We start from the raw sequence: 27,329 nt of genomic DNA on the forward strand, positions 1-27,329 counted from the left end.
TAGCGCTACAGAGCTATTAAGAAGTAACATAAGGCCGGGATTTCACTCTTAAGTCTGGTATCCGGACGTACGACGGCTCTTCTTCAGAAGTTTTGGTACCAACTCTAACTTGGTTGCTATGGCTGCAAGTTCAGGCGAGGCTGGTCCGAGAGGGAAGTGACGAGGCGGGCTGTTGTTGGGACACGTGACTGGAACTGCGCTGATCTGTTTTGACAAGCAGTAGGGAGGGAAGTGAGGAGGGTAGGCTGACTGTAGCATCACGACTAGTCGGACTCGCAGTTCCCTTAATCTGCATTCGCCAGAATAATATCAGTGTCGAACTAGTCGTCTTGTTTCAGCAGTCTGGTGGCCTGTCAGCGCTAGCATAGCAAGTGCCACTCGGTAAACGCTCGCGCCCGACGTTACCGTTGTTACTGAAGCGTTCAGTCGTTGTCAGGCAGTTTGTTGACGGTTTGAAAAGTTTTAATGAAGATCACAAAGGGAGTCAGCGCGGGTGGCGTTTCACACGCTAAATAGATGGCGGCGGTTCGACCTTTATGGATGGGTAGAAAGTGGACCATATCTGTTTGATATTGTCGATAATAATTTCGGGGGGGGGGGAAATGTTCTCGTCATAGCGAAAAAATATACCGAGACCGACTGTCATCGGTGTTTGTAGCTGAGCTGTGCTACGGTGGTGGTTGAGATGATTGGGGGGTGGTCGTTTACCAGCAAATGCGTGACTATTCAGTAACGTTAAGGTTAGTTGGTCGAGTTTGCTCTCGAGCTAGCACTGCTGAGTTAGCGAGTCCCTTTTCTGGCAGTGTCGTTACGAGGAGACAGCATTATACAAGCGGAGGCACAGAGATGAATCGCGACTTAACTACGACTCAGGTGGTGGAATTTGAGACGGGCTGCAGGAGTAGCCAGCTTGCTAGTTAAATTACTAGTACATCGATTGGTTACTTGCTAGCAGGCAGATTGACAACTCCATTACCTGACGCTAGGAGTAACTGGCATTCGCTATCAGCTGTCTTTGTGTCAGTCAGTTGGACAATACAGTGCGACTCGATGGAAGCGTACAGGAGCATGCTAACAAAGCAATGCTTTGTTGTTGGATAGGGGTCAGTTGGCACCAACACGCAGGCTTCACAGCTGATATTGTTGCTTAGCTGTTACAGCAGTTCTGAGTCACAGAGGGTTTGGGGGTCCAGACACCGTTGTGTTGCTGTTAAGGCTGTGTGTGTTAGAGGAAGAGAAGAACCTGCAGGAGACCCTGAAGACAACCAGATGACACTGGACAACATGAAGCCCGAGCGAGGTATGTGGGCACTCAGAAACACACTCATCTGTGGGGTGGACTGGGGTGTTGACATGTGTGGGCAAGCTGTACATATCGGGCTTTAGATGAGTGACTTTACCCATTCCCCTGAGCAAAGAATCAGGCCAGATCAGAATTATGTAACAGCTGGTCACTGGTTATATGAATTAACAAAGCCTGACCCGAGTAAATGAGGACGTACATAAACAACCTCCATTAATTGTTGCTCTAGTTTTGAGTGTTGACACGAATGTCAGCTGTTTCATTTACCCCCCCACCCCCCACCCCTTCCCTCTATCAATATATAACCTGCAGACTGCTTGCTTGCCAAATACTGTTTACTGTTCCCTCTTCCAGTAGCTCGTCTCTGACAGTCTCTTGCACAGGACTGCTGCAAAATGTTCTTGACACCCACCCTGTTGTGGAAATAAGGCTCTTGCCTTATGCTCTGCAACCTGTTTACAGCTCGGTGTATCTGCAGCAAGAGATAAAACAGGGACAGAGGAGACAACCTGGATTTTTTTTTTTTCTGTGTAATTATGAGGATTTTATTATTGCTTGAGTTTGCAATGGGGTCTTGGTGCCTAAATCTTTGTCCCAAATAATACTATTAAAAGTTTAGTGTGATTGTTTGTGATTAAGAGTTAGGTGACTTGAATCAGTCAACACCAGATAGCACCATACTTGGAAGCAGTGAAGGACCACTGTGTGCTGTCATGATCAGATTAGCTGTGGTCAATCAGCAGGAGTCTGTTTGTTTACATATGTTATGAAACTGCAGTCTGGTTGCTGACTGGTCTGAGTGGGCTCTTCCCCTGAACACACTATGCTGATAATGAGACTCCAACACACAGTAATCATGTGCCCCATATGGACGCAGAATTTTAACCCTTGCCTTTCCTTGGCTTACTTGTAGGCGCCTTTTTATAGCAGCACAGACCCAGGGGGACTGTGAGATGTGACAGGCCAGAATAGAGGGCGTAATGATGATGAACACGTTATAGTTTAATTGTAGCTAAAAATTGCAGCTCAAAACGCTGTGTCAAATCCGAACGGCAAGTACAAACAATGCTGTTGATTTACAGTTCATCTCTGTGTTATTCTGTTCTTTTTTTTAGCCAAAAGACTAAGAATTGTTGGCTTGAAAATCATTGCTACCATTTATCGTTACCCTTCGAGGACGCCAGGTTGGCCCGCTCACTGTCATCTTTAAATTTTGAAAGCCTCTGCCTGTAGGAGCAGCTCCACAGCAGTGGTTCCCTATTTGACTGACAGTTACTGTGGTGCTATTGTTTTTTTTTTATGCTTTTTTCAACGTGAAGTACTATTCCTGTGGTGGAGACACCAGCTTGCTTCCAGACTAGATTCCTTCTTTCTCTTGTCTCACTCCTCTCCCAGAGAAAGACACTGCTGTTTATTCAGTAGTCTGGATGGCTGAGGTGGGCACAGAGCACCCAGGTTAACAGCTCTGGTGCTGGAAAGCCTAGTTGTCTTAAGTCTGAGGGGAGGAATTAGACAAGTCCAGACATGTGCATCAACTGTGATGAGTCCAACTCTGACCCGTTCAGGTGGTGAAAAGTCATTGCAGGGCTTTGGGTGTTTGATGAGGTGATTAAAATCAGTACGTTGATTTCCTTTTTTCACCTTTATATAAAAATGACTGAAACTGGTCTGGTCTAACACCTCACATCCTTATTTATGTGGATGTTGACCTAAATAATCAGGCTCCCATACCAGGCTGATGTCCAAATGTTGTGCTGTTTCTTTGTAATTTATGTAAAAACACAGTTTAATAAAGATTTGCTGTGCTCTCAGTTTGACAGAAGCAGTATTAGTCCACATCTTAAAAAGTTTCAGCTCCTGATGACAGCACAACATATAAACCTCCGATAAGGAGTGTTTTCCTCCAAGTTTATGCATCATCTCTTTTGAGCATCTGGCAAACGATGCTTTTTGTTGTAAAGGGAGAAAAGGCGCACTTATGTTCTGTTCAGGGGCCTAACTAATGTCATCTGACCCCCTTGTTTTTCAGAGAGTTTAACTATGAGTCAGGACTGCGTGTTTGTGTGTGTTTGCAAGTGAGTGCATGTGGGTGTGAGGAAAAAAGCGAGTGAGGCAGAGAATGAGTGAGCAACAGATTGCTGTTGGCCCTAATAAGCGCTGTACTGTTGAACCATGTGGCTCAACTGACAGCTTTTACAAGTCCCATAAAGGATCGCTATGGAAAACTCTGGACCTGTTTAACGCCATTTGGGGAAAACATGGGTTATCATATTCAGTTTCAGGCTGTTGCTGCTGAAGTTCGGTTAAATTCGGGTTTACATGTCACAAAGACATGTTTTTGTGTTTGGTCTCCACATGTACATGATTCAAAACCACTTTGGAATTGTTTACGCCATTAAATCCTCTGTTTGTGCACAGCTGTGGGCCTCTTCACAACCACATCATTAGATGTTGACATCATATAGGAAAATGTATGAGCAATGACTGAAGAATGGTGACTGAGTTCTTCCTCATGTATGCTCAATCACAGCTCTCAATCTTCCCATGTGAGACACACTTTAAACTGTATACGCTGAGGTGATCTCAGAACTGGTCATGTTGTAGAGGTTCAGTGAGCTGGCAAGCCTCACTTCTGTGTCCCTGCTCCCTGTAATGTTATATGTATGGCAGTGCTTCCTGTTTGGAGCCATTGGTCCTTAAAGGAGGGGTTGAACACTGATCCACCTCCCCCACCAACCCAACTTATATGCTGCCCTCCTTCTGCCGTGCTCTCGCTCAGCCAGATTACAGCTGCCCTGAGATGTCCCAGACGCTTGCCAGCGGATCAGAGTGTACACTCTCACTGACAAGAGACCCAGATAACACAGAGCAGCACACTGTTGTCCTATGAAGCACCTGTCCAGTCTTTTATTGTCTCTGCCTCCTCCTCAGCAGTGATTTACCCCCACAGCAGGAGGATGCCATAACAGGTGTTCTCCTCTGTTTTACTCCTCTCACACAGTTGGAGACCATCTGTATGTATGTTTTTTCCCCTTTTCCATGTTGAGTCTTCCCCGTGGAAGTAAACACAACTTATGCTTGTTTGTTGGTGATATTTCAGAGGCCCATTTTCTTTTGCCTATCTCAGGGTATTCCTTTTTATACAGACGTACCGGTGTTGTTAATCTTATCATCTAGTTTAGGTCAACATAAATGCATTTCCACGCCGCCTTCTCTACTTCATAACTGCTGCCATGTGCTGACCCACCTCTGCTGAATATGAATATTGGACTCTCCATTGTGTATCCAGATTCTGATCTGCCTTTCGCAATGAATACCAATGTTGTGCAGGCACATGGCTGGTGTAATCAGCCTAAGTCAATGCTGTTGTGACAGGTTTGACTATAAGTAGCCTAGTCTAGCTGCTGAGTGGATCTGTGCACCCAGTCCTCCCAGTCCAGTAATGCTCTTTTTATGATAGTGTAGATTTTTATTAAAGGTCACTAAAGGCATACTGCAGCATACTCACCTGCTCTCACACAGACATAAAAGCAGGTGAAGACTTTTGCAGTTGCTATTTACATCTGCTCCTTATTAATGTTCGCTGTTAACACAGTCGATGGGCGAACAAAAATAACAACGTCCACACTTGGTGCTGGTCTGGCCGAAGCTCTAAGTAGCAGCATGGGTCATATTTCTGCTGCCAGAGATCCACTGAGCCAGCCAGTGATGTCATTGCTTTTTACATCCTCCCGCCCCTGTGGCTCCTCCTAGCCAACCAGCAGTAAGCACTGCAGGAACAGGAAGAGCCATCTGGGCCTGGTGATTTTTCTTGGTGGGGGTGGTGAGGTGAGGTGGGTATGATGTCTGTGTCTCTTTGTCTCAGTTTTTGTGTCCTTGTTTCTGTCTTTGGTGGGTTAAGTTTGTCTCCTGTTTTACTTTTGCTGATTTAAAATAAAAAGTCTGAATGAATTAGACAAAACGGCGGCCTTCACTTTTCATAGAAGCTTTTAAATTAATGTAAAACAGACTCAATGGGGTGTGTACAACATGCAGAGCATGTTTCCCCTTTTAGGGACTGCATCTCCAGGAGCAATCGGTTCCAGGTGCCCTCTGTACTGCATCCTGCATTCGACTCATAGTTTTAGTCCAATATGTGACACGACAAGATCGGCTTAATTGGCGCTGTAATTTCTGTTGGAGTAACACAGTTTGCACAGAAAAACATAGGCTCTCACGCTTGTCACAAGTATTTTTAGCAGTTCAACGTCATACTTCCAAAATATTAGTAACTGGGAGAATTAACTGAGAGCTTGATGTTTTTCTCAGCAGTGTTTAGATATGAGTGTGTTAAGTAAGGGATGTGTTCTTATTGCCTCTCTATAAAGTCTTGAAGGAGGAGAAACCTCTTGACAGTTTCCTCTTTTTTTCTGGCTTCACTGCTTCACTGATCTTCTTTTACTTATCGTAGCTTCTTCCCCTCCCCTCCTCTCTTTTTCCTCTCCTCTCCTCTGTGTCGCATCAAATAGTCCTTAGCTACTGTCACACCTTAGCACTTCACACCCTGATAATATCTAGTCAAAAACAGATTGACAGAAATAGAACTGGCTTGACTTTCAATCTAAAACCAAGGAATGAAAGAAGTAGGTTCCGACAGATTGGTTCATGTACTAACATTCATTGTTCCAGAAAGAAAGATCATTTGCTGATATGTTTGCGATGGCCTTAATTTCTCAGGAAAGGTGAGTCGATCATTTAAAGCCAGGTCACACATGAGTGTGCTCAGCCTTCTGCCACACAGTACACATACCATTTCATAATGTGTCAGTTGTTTTCACTTCTGAATATGCATCAAGTGCATCTGGCAAAAAAATACATTTATAAAATGATATGCCATGATTTCCAACAAGTGGTTAATGTAGACGTGTCAATCCAGGCTGACTCTGAAGAGGGCTGAGTTTTATGTTCTTTTTCCAGACGCCACACATCTTTGGTTACAAAGAGTGTCACCGAAGCCGCACTTTGGTCAGGTCCACTGAGCTTATATCTCTCACCCGTGCCTGTGTTCCCGCGTTGACAGTGTGCCAGTGAGGTTGAGTACTAAAAAGAAGAAAAATACGATAACCGATCATTCTGACTTTAAATATCAGACAGCACTATGAAGATGGAGCCAGCTGAATAGAAAGGTTCGGCAAGAAAATCTTACCTGACTGTCTCCAATGAAAAGTATTGTCTGTGCCAATTCAACTCATAAAGATTTAGGTTAGACTAGGTTAGACATAGCATCAAAATAGTGGAAATATGGCTATCGCTAACACAAATACACACTCTCGGGTTTTGTTAACAAAGAGCACCTTAAGGGCTTTTTAAGGATGCATTAACCTTGCTTATTAACAGCAGTGTGGGTTTGAATTGATTTCAGACTCATCACAAATCTCCTCTTTCCTTTTCTCCATTGTCTCATCTGAACCCTTTTAGGCAAACAACCAAGCTCAGTGTTGAGTCAGAAGATTCCCATATCACCCTGAGAATTGCTTAATTCTCCCAGAAAATCAGCTGACTCTCTGCCCTCCTCAACTGGACTCATGTTCTTTTCCCCCCTTTACTTTTTTTATGGGCTAGATTCTTGTCTTTTGATATGGTACAATGCAGCTTGTGAATGCTGTTGAATTTGTGGTTCTAGGAGCTATAACCTTGGCCTTTTAGCAGATTAATCATTCGGCACGTTTCTGCCTACAACAAGGTGATTGTTTTCTTTGGCCGAGCCAAAACAACTGCCTTGTTCTGCTTTTTGTGGCTAACTGCATTCACCAGTCAAGTCAGTTTGCCTCCGTCACAGCTGACACACTTTTCATTTGATGCTACGCTGCTCAGGTTGCTTCATTTGGACTCGAAATTGGCATCTGCAGCACTGGATAGGTCAAAGGTGCTGGACAGGATGGCTCTGATTACAGTGAGGGGCTGGCTTGTCCTACTGCCCCAGTGTCTTCTTGTTACCAACAGTCTGCTTGCTGAAATTTTCAAATGCTGTAGCCAAGTGGCTGTATTGCTGTATCGTGCAGTGTAGAAAAAGGGCTATACCTTTAAAACACAGAAAGAAATAGTGAATTCATACTGTTTTTGCCCTCTTGCCAGTACACTGATAAACATGATCTAGTTAAGCATATTTTTATGAAATGAAAACATTAATCTGGAGTCTAAGATTTGAAATGCATCCCGCAGTATACATTGTAAAGGCTTACTTAAGCTTCTGCATAACTCCTGGATCCACTGGGGCTTTGTAATTCCCACTTTGTCCACCTTGTCTACCTTGTCTTGTGCTGTTGCATTCAGTCCACTCCAGTCCAACTTATATAACTGGCATTAAATAGACAATGACTTTGTAAACGACCACTCTCGCTTGAATAACTGGGGCTTTTTGGGGGGCCAGCTGAAACGCATGCAGATAAGGCCAAAAAGAGCACTGAGGAGGGCAGAACAAACCTTTGAAGATAATGTTACTGGCATTTCAGGATAGATGAGAGGATTAGGAAAGGGAGTTGTGATTAATTGTTATGGACATTTAAATACCACATATGTTTTAGTCCCCCTCAGCCACAAGATGTTTCTTGCTTATTCTTTTTAGGTCCTTCTCTTTTTTTTGCCTCCGGAAAATGTTGAGAACACATTTTTAGCTTCCTCTGCTCAACGCTTTACTCAGTCTGCTGCATTTTGTACACCTGAAAGCTATCCACTGTAACCAGTCTTCTGCATTTAGCCTCAGAGCACCTGATTTAAATGATAAGGGATTGAAGTACCGTACTCAAGGACTTTAGTTGCTATGGGTGTTGAAGATGAAGAGAGCATACTGCATCTCATTCCTAGCTGGGAATTTTGCAGCAAGATTAGGACATGAATTTTTACCTTTGCCGTAATTATTTGGTGGCGAGTGTGCAGTTTTCCATCAGATCAGAAAAGCTTTACGAGCTAACTTTACCCGTTTGTACCGTTCGTACTGGCGACTGAAATCAGCTTCCACAGAGTTTTTGTTGCAGTGAAATCTTGTAGAGTTGTTGTACTCCCTGAACCATGGTTACCTAACCCTGATAAACTCCCATTGTTACGGGTGCTTTCATCACGCAGTGCTTGCTTAATACCATAAGAAGCATAAGAAAGTGATTTTAAATAGGATTTGCTTGCCAAAATAATTCTTTATGAATGTTTGTTGTGGTAAGTGCAACACAAACACAAAGCAACAATGTAAAATGTTTTGCTTGACAGCCACATACAAAAACTGTTCAAAAGTGTATATTTACCTAGTTAAAACGCGTATGGAAAGGTTTATGTGTGGCCTAGAACTACGTGAAGCTCTGTCTCTCTGTGGCTGTCTGCCTCTCCACCGGTTTGTTGCACTTTACCTGTTTGTTGGTGCAATCCGTGTTTGGAACTTGTTCTCCAAGCAGGCTCCATGTTGGTGACATTGCATCAAAAGAATGATGGCTTGCAGCTGTGTCTCTGCATGCCGACAGATACGTATAATTGGGCCCATAGACATGAAAATGAGGACATTTTAGTGACAAAGTGAAAAGCCCCTTTCTTACATGCACTCCCTTCCGTTAGTCTGCTGGTAGCTGAATGTGTTGGCGTCATGTGCGAGTTACCCTTTTAACATTTTGAGACAGCAGTCTGACAGGTTGGGACAGTTATTAACGTTAATGGTACGACGCGCACAGTAGCAATGTGTTAATTTGAAATATGATCAGCTGTTCAAAGGAATCCAGCAGGTCACCATACTGAATTAATCAAAGACCTGTTTGAACTTTCCTCCTCCATGGTTTCACTTATCCGTTTCACAAACAATTTTCTTCTCAGCTTCTGAGCCAAATGAGCCAGAGAAACGTTTTTGAGCTGTAGCTGAAGCTTCTGTTCGGTATGACCATGTATCTATAATTTCAACTGCTTCTAGTTGCTCTATAAAAATCAACTCCTAGGTAAGAAAAAGCCAGAAGTTTACTGTTTGAGGTTGCTCAGCTGCTGAACAACAGCTTATTTTCTGATTGAAGATAATGTGTGTGAGAGAGAAGTCGAGGTGGTGTGTCAGTCCGGGTCGAGTGTGTGTTTGTTTGCTGGTAGTGGGAGAATAATGGCAGTTGAGTTCAAGAAACAGAAGAAGGATTTTTCTCAGCTGGAACTGTAATAACGCCCCTTCAGCCAATCAGGGCTTGTTGCTATGTCTGCTGTGAATCTGCCCCTTTGTGTTGCAGAGTGGGAGTGGTGTACACACACACACACACACACACACACACACACAGACACGCACGCACGTCACAGAGTCCATAGTTTTGAAGAAACATTTAGCTAATCGTGTGGGAGGAAACTGGAAAAGTTTGACCGAGACAAACTCTGAAACTAAGATCTAACATTCTGGAGTTAAGTAATGGTTGACAGACCAAGTCCAAAGTTTATTGGTTGATATACTGGCAGCCAAGTTAATAGTGAAATGAAATATAACGGGGTCAACCAGTGCGCTAGCAGCGATTTAAAACAAATGTGCTTTGTTTGTCTTTTTTAAGTCAAAACTAGATCATCTCTTTCTCACCAGTGATCCTTGCCAGTCTTTTGGCATAAACAGCTTTTTGGCAGACTTCACCATCACTTCCAGGCTATTTCATTTTCTAACTCAAGGCAGACAAAAACAGGAAAGGTGACCTGGCAGTGACGTATAAAACACTGTAGAAACATAGCCGATCCTGTTATTACAATTGAAGTTACCAAGAACCCTAAGAGGTTTCATCAGGGACCAAAAAAAAAACCAACAAACACTCTCTCTCTGTTGATACAAGAGTGACATTAACACTCAGACACTTAGAGCCCAACACACACAATGCAAGCATGACGACATAAACGGCTTAAAAGACAAGACAGACAAGTCTCAGTGCACAAGTCAAGGGCAGGATACAGAGTCAGAGCTCAACAGATATCTTGTCAACAGTCAGCAGAGTATGTATCCAGCACACATCAGGGCTCACTCTTAAGCACAGCAGGAGCTTTAATTGTCCTCAGACACACTCATGTTAAGTTGAACCCGACTGTCACATATATAAATGCATATTTGCCTACTCTTTCCCTATAAGGACACTCTTCAATCACAGTTTAACAAAGTGTCTTTGTTGCCTTGGCACCACCCCCGTTGCCCAGCAGTTGTGATTGTTGATCGCTGCTCTCCTCCAGTCCCGGGTCAGTCAGCCAGAGAGAGAAGACAGAGGTTGTGTGTCTGTTTTCTTTGATGGCACCCATCAAGGTGAGATCTTGTATAAGAAAAGCTGCTGTTGTTTATCCCTGCTTAATTAGTTGTGGATGATCTATAGTTTTTAACAGAATCAGAGGTCAGATATATGTAAGTTGAGCTTCTTAGTTTCCTCTGCCTAATAAGAATGGGTCAGCTGTGCCTAATTCACATTAATTCAGTTATCCAAACCCGTGGACTTCACTTGACTGTCTGTAAATGTTTTCAACGAGGGAAGCTGAGGACACAAAACTCTTCTAGTCACGACAAGCTTCTTGAGAGGCTTCTTGGTCTTGTCAAAAATGATGATGGATTGTTTTTGCCAGCTTTTCAGAGCCATTATGAGGAACATGAAAAGAGTTGACAGCAGCAGTGTTTTTTGTTTTTATGTGCGTGTGTGTATTTTGTTTTTAAGTGGGATTTTTTTTTGTACTTAAACCCTGGAACTTGTAAACACTGTCACATTTGGAACACCAAAGAACTTTGTGAAATCAGGAAAATGAAATTATGGTGCTTTTAAACAATAGAAAAGCACTAAATGAGTTGAAGTTGGGGCAGTCTGAAGGGCTCGCATGGCTTTGGATAGATAGGATAGGATTTTGGGATAGTATTTGAATAGAAAATGCTTTAAGTGGCTGCAGGTTGACATGTAGTCTCAATTGGCTAGTTCTTAATCACAATTTCTGGCGCATTTAGCCATCTGACTGAAGAGCAGCCTTGATTAACTGAGGAGTAACCAAATGTAATTATACTGTAATTTGAGGAGGCAATATACTGATATGTGTCTTTTAGATGCATAAAATGATAAAAAGTTGAACTGTAATTGAATTGTGGGGCCAGTACAATTCAACGATACAAGCAAGTCTGGAATCTTGATATTATGACAGTGGGTAGTCCGACTAGTCTGAATGCTTACAGAGAATGGGCAATTCTCTCTGATGGAATAGATGCCCAGAAGGCCTTTATATGCTGTTATGTGTTCTTTAGGACTGTCAGCATGCTTGGACCCACCTCCTTTGAAGCAATCATTGGAACAGAGAGGAAGGAAAACCTTGAGTGAGCTTTATAATCTGTCACAAGTACAGGAGAAGTAGATATAGTGTACTTGTTATTGCTGGTGATCTGGCCTCCAAATATGTTCTTTCATACTGTAGAATTGGCCACGGAGCAAAAAAATGCTGCATATAATTCCCATGGGGCCAGAAATGCTGTAAGAGCAGCTTCAAAGCCACCACCTGCTTTACAACCAGTGCATCTTGAATACTTTGAAAGTGGATGTGTACTTTCATGACTGTCCTAACCCTAACCCCTAACTCAAATTGTAGATTTTAGGCAGCTCCTTGTTGTGAATCTTAGGGTTCCTTTCTAAAAGTCCACAGCTTGTCTTTGGAGGAGCCTGGAACTTATGTGTGAAAAAGATAGCTTTGCAGAAGAGTCGTAGTATATAGAAAGGAAGTGAGAATCTCTCGCCTGTTAGTGTTTTCACAAGTAACTTTTTGTCTCCTGGAACCTTCTCTTGCATTTTTTTAATTGATGATAAATGTGACTGTACCATGGCGTTAAAAGCCTTTTTTAACTTGTGTTGCTGCCTGCCAAAGTCATCGACTTTGGAAACCTATACTTTCAAATTAAAAAGAGAAAAAAAAGAAAAAAACAACACAAGAGCAACCAAGTTGTGTCTATAATTATCTCGGCAGGGGCTACAGTGATTTATCATGGGGGAAGTGTCAGTATTATCTCCTATTCTCCCTCGTGTGTATGCATTTAAACTGCGTCAGAATGGTAGGCTGTGGGATTATTTTTTCCCTTTTTCCCTTGGTAAAAATGTCAGGATTTGTGCTTATGAGCTACCATGTGATCAGGACAGAATTTAAATGCTACTTTGTGACATTTAGGGGTCTCTTTTGGCATGAATTCACATTGCTGCAGAACATGCAATTTATGTCCCAGCAGCTGAACTTTAACAGTAGAAAAAAACCCTACAAAATTGTTAGTGTCCATGATGGTTCTTAGATGTCCTTGACTGTTTTAATTGGTCCATCTACTCTCTTCAGTGATGTGTATGGCATTCTGCTTGAAGAGGAAAGGATTTAAATTATTCAGAACCCTCAGCACACAATCGGAGATAACGATTTTTCATTTTTATTTATCTAATTTCACACTCTCGCGCAGAGAGAGAGTAGATTGAAGTAACACTGGCCGGTGGGTAACCGTGTTTGTAATTTCCGACTAATTGAGCATCCTGAAGTGCAACAAAAAAAACACCCTCGAGTTTGAACTTTTTCCCATTAAGGACATCTGGCCGTGTGCTCGATCTGAATAAGGTATTTTTAAGAAGGCAGAACCTTCTCTGTTTGATTCTCGTCAGAGAGATGGATATCATTGTGTGTTAAGCTGACACACCTCAACGAGCCCTGCAGCCTGCTGCCACTGCTGCGCTGAAGCTGCCAGGAAATTGCCTTAATGCACAGCCTTTCAGCTGTCCGGTTATCTAGAGACTGCAGGCCTCCAAAGAAATCAAATGTCTTTTATATATATATATCAGCTTAAGACCTCAAAGTCTGAGTTCAAAGTCTGAGAAATATCAGAAACCCTCTCTTGTTTTTGCCTTGTTTTTCTTAAGATCAGTATGTATTTGCTTTTATCTGTAATCATTTTTCATCTTGAGAAAATTGAGAGTAGTTAGAATCTTGTTCAGTGAGAGCTCAGCGGTTACTGGGGACAGATGTAGGCGCACCTCTGGAACCATTCCCACAAAAAGCCTTGTTTTTCTTACAGCTTTTGTTTATTTTAATGTTAAAGCTTTGGTATTTCGTACAAAGGTAAGCCGAAGAGTTTTGAATTTTATATTCTAAGCCAGTCAAACTTCATGGTAAATGATCTTGGTAATAGTTTCTGAGGCAGGTATTGTGGGTGGAAGTTTCTCATGTTGTTTAACATTCTCCTTTGCGTGTCTTTTGACATTAATAGAGTGAAACTATGCAAATGCCACCAGTTTGCTCTTTTGTGTGTGTGTGCTTGTGTGTGTTTAGATTCAAATGCTTCTCCTAAAATTTGCCTGAAAAAGTTAAGTGGAAAGATCTTTAAAGACTTCCTGTTTGCCTTTTAAACCAACCGTGCCTGTTTCCTATCCGCCTGTAGCCGACTCGTGTGTCTCTACCAGTTACCCTGCAGACTTTCTCTGTCTCTCTTCCTGAACTATTGCATGTGGTTGCTGACTTCCTTTATGTTATCATGCTGTCTTTGAACACCAGCAGTCCTACTGTAGGTGAACTTGTCAGTGTTGTGTTCCCACTAACACTCTGTTGTCTAACATAGCACACTACAGTGTCTGTTTTGCTAATCATATCAATTCAGTCCGGTTTTTCTATGTACAATGGTTGGTGTCTCCAGCTTTTCTCATATAAGAATATATTTCTCTGTTAGAAAATAGAGTCAGTTGCACATCAGACAAAACAGAGCAAAACATTTGAAGATTATTACTTTTTCTGTGGGAATGATTTTCTGCCATTTATTGAGCAAAAAAAAGTTAATTAATTCTTACAGATTAGTCATTAATGCAGGTAATCATTGTTTAAACATGGTGCTGTACAAACAGCAATCAACACCCGGCTCTGGTTGAACAGATGAGGATGGGAGTGGTGGCCATATGGATGCTTGCACTGCATTCAAATTAGCTGCAAGCATGTGTGTGAACGTTTGTGGTTATGTCTAGACTGTGCAGCAGCTTTTGCAGTAGAGAGACGACTACACACACAGCGATTGTGCGGCTGCAGTGCTGGCGTTAATGGGTCGTCCTATCTGCATGTCTGTGTGTGCGTCTCTCTCATCTCCCTCTGTCTTCCCATCTGTGTCCCTGTTAACACTGCAACACTGCGGGGTGTTAAATGTAAAAATTGATCCCAGGTACATGTATGCAAAGCGCAACTTCGGAATCAATGCTACATGCAAGTGTAACTGCACAGGAATCTGGCAGTTTTTACGGGAGATGCAGCGCATAGGCAGATGTGGCGTCAAGTTCCTGACGTGTTTATTGGATTTATTGTATACATTTATTTGTATAGCACATGCAAAACAATTAAAAGTGCTTCACATAAAATAAAAGCATTGCAGCAGTGAGCAGAAAAAGCATTAAAAATATGTAAAATAATATAAATAGAAATAAATAAAAAAATGAAAATGAATTATGTGAATAATACAAATGTGAGTGTTTTAAAAACTCTGAGGATTGTGCTGGTTTAGATATCAAGGCTGACCTTCTCTGCTTCTGTCCTGGAGGCCCTTTTCCATCCCGCATGACTCTATACTGATCTGTTGGCCAGCGGACGCAGAGACAGCTGAGAGGTGTGTGCGGGAGTGTTTGTGCTCGCCGAACCGGCTGATCTGTAGGCGGGACTCCAGCTGTACTGGGTGGCAGGCGGTCACAGATCTAATAATAAGATGCCTGAATCTTAATCTGACCTGTTACATAAGCGACGTCGCACGTTAACAAGAGACATAGAGGTCACATGCCCATTGGAGAGGGGGGGAAGCGCTTTTCCATTCAGTGTTTCTGTATTTTGATTTGGGTCCATTACATGCTGCAAGCATCAGCAAGTATTCTTATCTAAACACTGGACCTAAACCTGATTATGGTTTCCTTATTGAATTGTTTTCTGTTTGCATTTATCAAGTACTCAGAAAATACAAAGTCATGTGCACGTATATAAAAACGAGTGACTGCATGTTTTTGTTTAAGGAGGTAGAGTTCCAGTAATGAATTGATCACGTGTCGGTGAGAAAGAGAAGGGATTGAATGTGAACCTCTGTTTGCAGTCTGGATGAAGAATGTCATTTGTTAGAAAAAAACTCTCAAATCATATAACCAGTTGGAGTCATAAAAACACACTTTGTGGGGTGATAGATGCCTGACAGCAAGCTTCAGCATCTGTGATATTCTCATATTTTATGTATGTATAATTTGGAGTTTAAAGGGGACACAACGAAAGTAGGTCTCAGCATGTTTTCCACATCTTTGCCTTTTTTGCGTTTCTCTGCGTCCTGATCTCTGAACCTCGGTTTAAGCTGTGTCGGTGTGTGTGTGTGTGTGTGTGTGTGTTTGTGTGTGTAGGCCTCACAGTGCCTTAATGAATGACAGCTCTGATCTAAGCATATGCAGACTGGGCCCCTTAACCAAAGCCTCCATCACTAGTCCTTTGTCCTGCACAGCACATGTGTGTTGTTGTGTATGTTTTCTGTGAATCTGTTGGGGGGTTGGTATTTTTTATTTTTTTTTTTTACATTGTTGTTGTTAGCTTCATGTCTTTGTTGCCATGCGTATATCTTATTTTTTTGCCATGTGCACTGTAGGGCTGTGTGTGTATGCATCCCTGGGACTGCCTTTTGTTTAAGAGAGCAATCTGACACCCAGTGTGCAGTCATGAATCTGTGTCTGTGTATGTTTTTCATTGGTGGTTATTATTGAAATACCAACTCTCAGAGTCCTCTATACCCACCCCCCCCACCCCTTTCCTCTCTCCTTTGACCCTGGCCTCTGTAACAGAGCGTTACCTTTAGCCCAAATCCTGCTATCCTCAGGAACAAGAGCTTTTCCATTACAGACTGGTAGTATGAAACCTTGGCTGCAAATAAGCCTGTCAGAGCAAACTATATCCAGCGTGTGCAAGCAAGCCGTCATGTAAAGGTAATGGACTGTGACCTTGAATGTTGACCGTCATCATGTATTACCCTTGGTCTTGTCTTTTTTATTTATTCCACTCACTGCTGGTCTCTCGATCCCTTTGTTTAAGCCCTTCAGATTCCAGCTCATAAAGAAAAGGTGATTGTCCCTGAATATAGCCTCTCCCTCTTCATCTCTTTCATCCTGCGTTTATTCAGCCTACAGCTGGCTAACAGAACACCCCCCCCCTCCCTTTCCCATTCCTCCTTCCTCTTGTTTTGTATTGGACTGCGTCTCTCTCCACGTGCAGCAGCAGCTCAGAGGGATGTAGGAGGAGTTCCCTCAGAGGAATGTGCGTGACTGGCTGGCTGACTGAGATACATATACCCATTTCCAGCGGAGCCAGCTGACAGGGACTCTGCTCTTGCTGGCCCGGCTTTGGTGAGGGGGGGGGGGCGCTGTGTGCAACTGCACTTTTGTCCTTATGCGGACCAGACGTGTCGGAGTGAAAATATACAAGTTTTTCCACCTAAATTTGACTTGAGTTCAGATTGAATCTGAATAAAAAATTTTGAAATTCAGAGGTTACAAGCAGTCAAGCTCTGCACCTCAGAGAGAAAGCTGTGATTCCTTTTTTTATTTGTCTTTTTTTATTTTTCCTGTGCTGTTGTGTTGTAGCTGACCTCCTGTGGGATTCTGGGAGTTTTCTCTGAAGGGGAGAAGGAGATGGAGTGAAGACAGCTGTCTAAAAATACTCCACTTAAGAACTAATCTTCAGTTGTAACACAAATCCCAGGATTTTGTTTGTGTTCGTGATGGCAGATGATGAACCTAAAAGCTACATCTGCATTTTAGTGACATTTCACAAGTCACCTAATCCATAACAACCTGAATCTTGCACCTAATATAACTGGAAATAGATTTAGCTACTGTGGATAATGATGTATGAAAGGCCCAGTGTTAGCCCTAATTTTATTGTGACAGCTAGTTGATTATATTATATTATATTATATATACTGTAGTCACCTCTTTGTGGCTGGTCATTTTAGCAAAGTTAGAGGGAAACAGTCTGTTCTGAAGCAGTGAAAGGTTGATTCAGCCCTCTGTTGTCCTGTCGGCACCACCCACACTGTGACGAACACGGTGTGTTTCTGTCCTACACATTCTCATGTATCTGCTTTAGTTTTTGTTTGTAAATATTTTGACAGTGATCATGAGTGACATCATCACTCAGTGTTTCTCATGTTTTATGAGTGTTTTAGTACTTAGTGTGTCACTTCACCCCTCAGCTCAGCTGACATGGAAGGTCTAAATATACTTCTTTGAAGCTGCCAAACTGGAAAAGTTGTGTCACTCATTGCCTTCCCCCACACCCCTTCTCTAAGCAAGCCTCTTCATCCACAGTTAAATATCCATATCCATTGAAGCAAAAACCTAAACAAAGACATGCATCATAACAATACAGGGGGCTGTCCACTGTTACTGGGGCATTTTTATTGCCCCAGGATGGGTCTCAGAATAGGCTCATTAATAGTTGTGTGCGCTTTCCTCCAACTGTTTCCTTGGTTTCTGTTCAGAATATGTTTACCATCTGCTTCTTTGTCTTTTCTAGATGCAACAGAGGAGTTTTTTGAGTATGATGCCGAGGAGTTCCTTGTGCTCCTAACCCTGCTTATCACAGAGGGAAGGACACCGGAATATTCTGTGAAGGGGAGAACTGAGGGGCTCCACTGTCCGCCAGCCCAGTCAGCCATGCCTCCTTTTCACAAGCACGAATGCAGCGACAAACTGCCCCAGGTACCACACTTTTCTTTTTCTCTCACCTTTCTTTGAATAATCAGAAGTGTTTTCATTAACATTAATGCTGCAGATAAGAGAAAAAAACCAAACATACGTTCCATCTGCTTTGCCCCTAAATATTAGGTTCTGTTTGACATTTGCTAATGATCGCTAACCTTTGTCCTTTCTGTGTGGTGCGCATGTGTCTGTCCAGTGCCGGCAAGCGAGGCGAACTCGTTCTGAGGTCATCCTGCTTTGGAAGAACAGCATCCCCATCATGATCGAGGTCATGCTTTTGCCAGACTGTTGCTATGGTGATGAGTGCCCCCCAAGTGACCCCATCAGTGACCCCGTCATCAAACAAGATGCTCTGCTCCTGGAGAGGTGGACCCTGCAGCCAGTTCCAAGACAGTAAGGCACACATACGCACATGCACACACATTTGTGCTATTCAGATATTAGATACAGCAATTCAAGAAAGGTACACATCTGAGAGTAAATAAAACACACACATTATATATCTAGATGAACAAGAATGTGCTCAGCAACACAAAAACAAGAGACACACACAGTATGTTGTACTTCCTACACTCATTGGTGTCATACTGGTTGCCCAACCACAGCTTTTACATAACCTGCTTACTTTGAGATTCCAATTTGTTCATGCAGTATGATTTTAAGCACACAGGTTTTTGTGCAACTGGCTTTGGCCACTGAAACAAACCTCACGAGGTTGATCGAGTTGAGATAACTTTATTTGCCATTTCGACAGGAACACCAACTGAATCATCAACAACACAGTATTTGGGTCATATCTCAAAAATAAGAAACAAATTCATTATAGAACATAAAAGAGTAGATTGAGACATTACAGTAGAGATTAATGTCTTTACATAGTATATACAGGACATGTGATGAGTGCTAAAGTACACAGTGTCTTTCACATGGGCTGAAACGTGGGTCATAGTGATATGACATCATGATGTTAAACCCTCTGTGTCACTGTCTCTAGACCTTGGGTAATAATAGAGTATTGTGCCAATGTCTAAGTGAAGATATCAAAAGAAAATGTACACCAGTCAGCAACATTACAAAAGAAAAACAACTGCATATCATACAGATTCCCCTTTTGACACCAAATCAGCTCTGACTGTCAAGGCATGGATCCAGGACCTAAAGTTGTCATGTGGTGTTTGCAGCGGATCCTTTGGGTTCTGTTGGCTGCAGAGTGGAGCTTCAGTGGATGGGTCTTGATTCTGCGCATCCCACTACTGTTTTATTGGATTGGGAGCTGGGGAGTTTAGAGGCCAAGTTAGAGCCTTGGACTCTTTGTCATGTTCTTTGAGGCGTTCATGAGCAGTTTCTGCAGCGTGGTGAAGCGTAAAGTCCCGCTGGGAGGGGCTGCTGCCGTCAGGGAGTGCCGTTGCCATGTGCTGCCCTTTGTTTGTAACAATGTTAAGGAGGGGTAGTACCTGTTAAAGTAACATTACATGAATGCCAGGAGTCGAGTTGTCCCAGCATGAAATTCCATTTTAACAAGATGATCAGTGTTATCACTTCACCTGAGAGTAGCTTTATTGTTTAGCAGGTAAGTGTATGTAGCCAATAAAAACTGTATGAAGCTTAACAAAAACCCTTCAGTGCAGCGTAATGTTTTGGACTGAAATCAAAAAGCTTCAAAACAAGGAAAAACTCAAATTGACCACAAGAATGCATTCTATAGAAAGAAAATAAGACGTAGAATGATGATCGTTGGAAACCTGATCTTTTTATGTATTTAGTGTGGCACTCTGTAGGTTAATTGGTGTGACAGCTTGGCCGACTTTCCTACTCACACATGTACAAACAGAAGACTCTTTTTGTGGGAAGAAAAGAATCACATCCCCTGACCATTTTCTCATTAACCTGACATACTGGCACACTTCAATCTCTTTTTATCTGTGTTTTTTAATAGAAGCGGGGATCGTTTCATTGAGGAGAAAACCCTGCTACTGGCTGTTCGCTCCTATGTCTTCTTCTCCCAGCTCAGCGCCTGGCTCAGTGCCTCCCATGGCATCGTCCCCAGAAACATCCTGTACAGGTCAGACTGAACACTCACTGACACCAGTGGGCTGAAGGCTCTTTGGTCACACTGTCAGATTAAAGTATTAAAGCTACAGGAACCCAGAGAAGGTGTATGTTTGTTTGAAATGTATTGGCAGCTTTACATCTTGTGTACTGTGTATGTTTTGATGTTGAATTACAGTTCTGGCGATTCTTGCTTTTTTAAAATGTAAATTTTTACGGCTTATCTAATTGGCTGTCCAACAGAATCAGTGCTGCTGATGAAGATCTGGTGTGGCAGTTTTCTCAACCACCATCGGAGCACATTTTCCCTGTTCCCAATGTGTCCCAGAGTGTCGCGCTGCAGGTTCGTGTCCAGTCGCTCCCCCGACAACCCACCTATCCCACCTTGGCCTGCAGCATCCATACTGGTCTGCCTCCACTTTACAGCAAGACGCCCAGCCTCAGCCCAAACTTCAACAGCCATGGTTGCCTGTCCGCCCTCAAAAACAGCCAGGATCCCAGCCAAGACAACCTCCATCATAATTCTAACATATACAGCAAGACCAGGTCTGGCCTTCTCAATGGCTTGCCCATCCCTAATCTACCCATCAACAACATACCCATTAACAGCCTTCCTCACACTGCTGTGCCACATCCATACAGCAAGAAGGGTCACGAGCCTGGTGAAAACCACACGTATCAGAATGGAGAGCTTCCACAGGTCAACCTCCCCCAGCGTCAGGGCTCACCACTATTCCACAGGCCTTCTCAGTCCCCAACACCCTCCCGCTCTAGCTCTCCCTCCCCACTTAGCACAAGTAAAGCAGGGAAGTGGTTGTATTCGTCCCTCAATGGTTCATCTGATCCCACTCAAGTGGATGACTATGGTTCTGGTACCAACAGCAGTGACAAGTCAAAGGGTCACATCCCTGAGCCTCTGAGAGCTTTTAAGCATTTCTCCATGACCGAGCCCCCCCGCTGCCCCTCCCCACGGCCTGCTGCAACTGAGACAAACCCCTTGATTGGCTCCCTGCTGCAGGAGAGACAGGAAGTCATCGCTCGCATTGCACAGAGGCTCAACTTCTGTGACCCGACCGCACCGCCACTCCCTCCCGGCTTGTTTGCTTCTGACAACTCTCCCAAAGCCATGTGGGGCAGTAACCATGACACTATAGCTGCCACTAAGACCAAAGAGCCTGAGATACCACCTTATGAGTCTGTGGGACGTGTGTGGCCCGCCCCGTTCAACACACCTGTAACTGAAACTTCTTTTGTCAAACGAGAGGGTTCCTCCCCTAAACCTGCAGCCTGCAGAAAGCTGAAAATGACTGAGACAAGAGTCAGAGAGGAGGAGAAGAATGGAGAGAAGGAAAGAGAGAGGGAGAGATATAAAGAAAAGGAGAGAGACAGCTCCCTTATTGCCCAGGCTGTGCAGGACATTACCAGGCTCATCCAGGAGAGACTCTATGTCCCCTCTTTGTCCCCAAGGCACAGCAGCAGTGGCAGCACTGTGCACCACATGCACACAACAACAGTCACACACACGGTCCGCACATACTCGCACTCCACACATGCCCCGCAAGCATCACACACTGCCAGCAATGGCTACACCAATGGCCACGTACCCAGCCACGAACCTCAGAGAGGCAGTGCACAGAGCACTGCCCCAAACTTGCCCATTTGCACAGAGAAGCGCCAAGTCGGACCCGGGACCGAATGCCATTCTCCCCGGAGCCAAAACGGTGCTGAGTTTACACTTGAAGAACCTTCAATAAATGGCCAGTCCCACACCCAGACTGGTCAGCGTTTACGAGCTTCCTCAAAGGAAAAGCTCCGAGTCAGGACACCCTACAGCCATGAATCCCCCCATGCCTCCCCTGACCTTGAGAATAGTCAAAGGAATGCCCAGTTACTTGGCTGGAATTACGATAATGCCAGCTCAGCCATGAACTGTAACAGAAGCCACGACCACAGGAAGCCTCAGCCCCAGATGCAGATACAGATGCAGATGCAGCAAGCCCAGGCTCCTGCCTTCCAGGATGAGAACCAGGCACCCTCAGAGTCTGGAGGCTCCAGCACTTCCAGTCCAGACATGGTTCCATCTCCTACTGTCCTCGTAAGTATTTTTTGTCCGTGTTCTTTTGTGTTATAAACCCTCAGTCATCAGCAATTGCTCCAGATTATCACACCTACTCATATTTCCACATCAGCTTTTGTGCAGGTAGAACAAATTAGAGATCATAATCAGGAAAAGAAAGTTTACCTTTGGACACAGCTCATATTTACAGTCTTTATGCTAAGCTAACTGGTGATAACTCCATGTTAAGCTTGCAGTAAAAACAAATATACATAGTCTCAGAGCTGAGGACGATTTCCCCTTTTTCTGTCTTAATCTCTCCATCTCTGCGCTCTAGCGTCCTCAAAGTCCCTCCCCTCTGCGTCCCTGCAACAGCTGGAAGAAACAGAATCGCCACTCATTAGACGCCACAGCAACCAAGGCCTTCCACCCCTGCACTGGCCTGCCTCTGCTCTCCAGCCCTGTAAGAAACATGCACACACACACATACTCATTTACAGCATTAATATTTGCACTGTGACACATTTTTAGATGAAAATGTGTTGCATTGGCACTCCATTAGCATGCAACAGCACATGCGCAGTTTAACACCTAATGACTTATCAAAGATTGGCAGTCTTACTTCCTTTTATTCCAAGCCACGCGAAGCATTACTCCCAGAGTGTTCAGCAATGTCAGTAAAAGAGTGAAATATCTGCCAGTTGTCTTTCTTTGAACTGCTGTCGGGCTACTGAATAGTTATCCACAGTTAATGTACAAACAGATACATACACACACACACATACACAGTAGGATGAAAGGCATGTGACTCATCTCCGCCTCAACAACCACGTTAAATTGTAGCTGCAAGTTTCAATATCGCCATTTCCTGTCGTCTGATCAAGTTCACTGACTTGTAACCTGCAGTGTAGACAGACACACACACACACACACACTAAGAGACACAAGTTCACAAACACTATGGCAAAAAGAATACAGTTGCATGTTAATATAGTGTTACCATCCATCACTTTAGAATGGAAAATATGCTTTAAGATTTTATTAGCTTTGGGTTTAATAATCCAAGTTTTTTTTTCCATTTTCTTTTCTTTGTCAGTAAAAACTCAGCTGCTCTGTGTTAATCGTGTCCTTCGTGTCTGCTGCAGGTTCCTCAGAGGAAAACTCAAACAGGTTACTTTGACCTGGACACCTCTCTGACTGGCTGTAAGGGTTTGCCTTGGGCCTCTGGGAAAAGGTACTCATTTTCTCACCTGGGAGCTCTGTGACTGTAGTTGCAATAGTCTGAGGTCAAATTAAGATTTAAGGTCTTTTTTTTCTTTTTCTTTTTCTTTGACTAACAGTTTCTTCCAACATCATCAGTGTGTTTGGGTGCCATCTTGGCTACTCTTACTTTTGGTCTAGATTTGAAGTCCCCCTGTTTTTCTCACTTTTGCTGCATTTCAGCTGCATGTGAGAGTTTAGATTAGAGAAGAGGTTTGGAAACCTTGAGGAGCGATAGTCTTGCAGTCAGGGAATGAGGTCTGCTGATGAGGGGGTAAATTAATTGAAGTGATTTATTCTGAAACGCTACATTTTGAAATAAACCAAGGACGAGTGTATGTAAAACGGCATTTAATGAACAGTGTAAAGTCCTCTGTGTGTGAGAAGACGATAACAACTCTGAAGGGAAACTATGCTCTCCTCTCACACTGCCATCAGCTGAGAGCTCTGCTGCAGCGTGACTGCATTCACATTCGGCTGTAAATGGCAGTCAGAACTGAGTTGGCTTTATATACACTCAGATTTATGCCTCTGCCTACACACAGCAGATGTGGGTGGAAGCTCACTGCTGCTCTTCATAAAGCAGATGTTTGAGGAGTTTAGCGTTCTGGGTTGAAAGTTAATTTTGATCATTTGACAGTGTGTAGAAGTGAACTGTTATTTGATATCTGATTGTATCTGACCCGTAAACCTGTATTTCTGATTGTTCTTATGGCCGATGCTGCTTCTTTTTACAAACAAATAAGTCAGTCAGAGGTAATGTTCTCTTCAGTGATAGAGTTCCGTACAGACATAAAAGGAATGTTTGCAATGCAAGCACCTTAAGGTGTTAGATAATTCATTGGAAAACAAGTTGATCAAGCATGTGTGGTTCAACCCTTCAGCGTGTGTCCAAAGAGAGAGGGGTACACGGATGAGTCACAGCAGCTGTTCAGCGCCAGCGCTCCACCTGCCAGTCTCAGCCTGCTGGGAAACTTTGAGGTATAACACATCATCTGTCTTTTCCATTTCTTTAGAAAAAACAATCCCTAAAGTTTTGTCAGGCTGTGAGAAATGTCGTAATATGGAACTCCGTTTCATTAGGAGTGTGTGCTGAACTACCGCCTCGAGCCTTTGGGGACAGTGGAAGGCTTCACAGCAGAGGTGGGAGCCAGCGGATCCTTCTGCCCGAGTCACCTGACCCTACCTGTGGATGTGTCATTCTACAGTGTCTCTGATGACAATGCTCCCTCACCATATATGGTGAGCACACTTTTCCCACTCAATAGACCAACCTGCCTCCTTTTTTTTTTTCTCTCTCTTTTGTTTATTTCATTTTCTTAATACCTTGCATGGTTGAGCATATAAATTGGATTGCTGCAGACAGTGTGTGAGCTCCTTTTGTACACCCTGCTTGTCACACTCTGATTGTTATGTTTTTCTTACAGGGTGTGATAAACCTGGAGTCCCTGGGGAAAAGGGGCTACCGTGTACCTCCTTCAGGAACCATTCAAGTGGTAAGGGATTTATTTATTTTTTTTCAGTTCTATGAATGTCAAAATACTTATGTCCATAAAGAGCCTCTTTCCAAGCTTACACTCGGCAGAGAACAAAGAGCAGATTGCATCATGTAACACATGAAAAAGGAGACCCCTAGTGCTCATTGTGGAAAATTCATCTTCTAATGTAAACCTTTGTCTTTATTCATTTATAATACTTATCCTTTTTAAATTGAAAAGTGATTTCTTCTATACATGCTAATAAAACTGTTGGGATAGTAGGTACAGTTTTTTGTTCATTTTATGGACTTCAAGTCGAATCTGGTGTTTATTGTTCAGTTGATTTAGATCACAAAGAGTCAGTCTCAACCCTGCTGTTTTCTCTGATTCCTCAGACCTTATTCAACCCTAACAAGACGGTTGTAAAGATGTTTGTTGTGATGTACGACCTACGAGCTATGCCAGCTGGACACCAGACTTTCCTACGCCAGAGAACCTTCTCTGTTCCTGCTCGCCGTGACACAAACAATCACACCAGCAGGAGGCCCATCACCCTGGGCCAAGGCCGCACCCTGCGCTACCTCGTTCATCTGAGGTGAGATGGCCGTTATGGTCAGGATTGTACGTTGATGTGGTGGAAATTCGCCTCCCTTATTTATCCTCTTTGGTTCAGGTTCCAGAGCTCCAAGTCTGGGAAGATCTACCTCCATAGGGACATCCGTCTGCTGTTCTCCAGGAAGTCCATGGAGGTGGACAGCGGTGCTGCTTATGAGCTACAATCCTTCACGGAGTCCCCCATTGACCCACCGTTCTCTTCCCGCTGCTGAAGCCTGATGTAGTCTCCCTTCACCATCCGGCAGGCCACTGCTGAAGCTTCACTTACACCACGATACCAGCGACAGACTCTGACTCAGCCCATAAGCCCAAGGCTTATAGATGAAAAGAGATGAGGTTTAAGGACCGCAGTCAACAAGCTCCTCTCATGGACACTGTCCAGAAACTGAAGTTCAATCTCTACAGTCACCCAAAACTGAAAAGGGTTTGGCTAAGACTTGTCAGAAATACGCCTTGTTCTCTGTTAAGTGCTCAACCTTAGAACAGAGGGGTTTGGTTAAAAGTTACAGTTCATAGGAAAAGTTTGACATCTTGTAATTCTGGTCAAGATGTTCTTACCAGATTCGATAGGTAATTTGTTTCTTGCTGTTGTGTGTATCACCTCCAGCGTCTGGCAGGAGAGTAGAGACAACTGATCATCGTCCAGCGAAGCAGTTACACTTGAAATGTATTCAACGGAGCTCAGGCTATTTTACTCTGCTAGAGCAAATCAGAATGTTAATTGAACCTCAGAATTGTTAAAATCTATTATGTTCTTTCTAATTCAATACGATACCATTTCAATGGTAAGACTCCAATTGTCTTTCAATATCAGATTGACTGCTGAAAGTGAACTCAGTTGCATGACCCGGTGATTCCTGAGCTCGGAGTAGAGGGCGTGCACGTGGAAGAGGAGCTGGGTGGCAGCCTGTGGTGCAACACCAACCATGGACCACTAAAGACGCCGAACAAGCTAACACGATAGATTCACCTGAAAGCATCACGGCAGAACATCAGAAGTGCACTGTGGATTTTTTTTCCCTCATTATAACTGGAAATGAAACAGAAAATAGTCATATTCTAATACTTTTGTACTGTTACAAAACCACTTTATTGAAAACGTTGCAATAGAAAGAGTAACATTAGTTAAGTGTTTACACATTCACTTTCAGTTTACTACATCAGTTTATTTAATATTTAAACAATTTTTTCAGTTACTACTTGTGACGTCTGTCATGCTAAGATGATGTAGTGCAAACTGTATATCATAGTATGTATTTTTGACATTAATATTCAAATCTGAAAAAAAATATATCTATATATCTTCTAAAGCAATCTTGAAAATCTGCTTCGTCTCTTTGTGGTTTTCGATTTTCACTGCATCTCTGTATGTGGAATTAAAAGTCTTTGATCTTAGACCTACAACATTCCTTTGAAAATAACAGTATTTACACTGACTAAGGCCTAAAAAAGGTGTAAATGAGTAATTGGGAATGGCAGCATAATTTTCACACTCCTCACATGTACCAGGGACGATGTGTGGGTGTGTGACAGCTGATTTTCTGCAGATGGCCTCCATTTGTGGTCCCTGGCCAAGAAAAGGACTAACTGTAGCACAAAACAAAACTTATAGATACTTGCATTTTACATCCAGTACCGACTGATTGTTTTTCATCTGTGTTGCACAGTTTGCTCTTAGTTACAAATGATATTAAGTTGTAAAAAAAAAAAAAAAACAATATTCCAAGAACAAGAAAGAACATACAAGTGAATTATTTGTAACTATAATTACAAACACAGATGAACTGATGGAATGAAATGATTGGGCTGAACTTGCGCAAAAAGTATGCTAAAGCCAGTGGAGCTTAACGAACAGAGGGGTGACGTGT

General features: G+C 43.1%; 1 protein-coding gene across 1 annotated transcript; it reads left to right on the forward strand.

Moving 5' to 3' along the window:
• Positions 1–26,775, forward strand: atosa (atos homolog A). Its single transcript, XM_072380252.1, has 12 exons — positions 1–1,300; positions 17,819–18,003; positions 18,200–18,396; positions 19,940–20,065; positions 20,296–22,147; positions 22,446–22,571; positions 23,254–23,342; positions 24,253–24,349; positions 24,452–24,610; positions 24,796–24,864; positions 25,242–25,441; positions 25,520–26,775. The coding sequence occupies exons 1-12, from the start codon at positions 1,270–1,272 to the stop codon at positions 25,671–25,673; spliced, it is 3,285 nt and encodes a 1,094-aa protein (XP_072236353.1). The 5' UTR covers positions 1–1,269; the 3' UTR covers positions 25,674–26,775.
• The last annotated feature ends 554 nt before the right edge of the window (positions 26,776–27,329 follow it).

Source organism: Leuresthes tenuis, unplaced genomic scaffold, assembly GCF_036924035.1.
Source record: "Leuresthes tenuis unplaced genomic scaffold, fLeuTen1.0.hap1 SCAF_2, whole genome shotgun sequence".
NCBI lineage: Eukaryota > Metazoa > Chordata > Actinopteri > Atheriniformes > Atherinopsidae > Leuresthes > Leuresthes tenuis.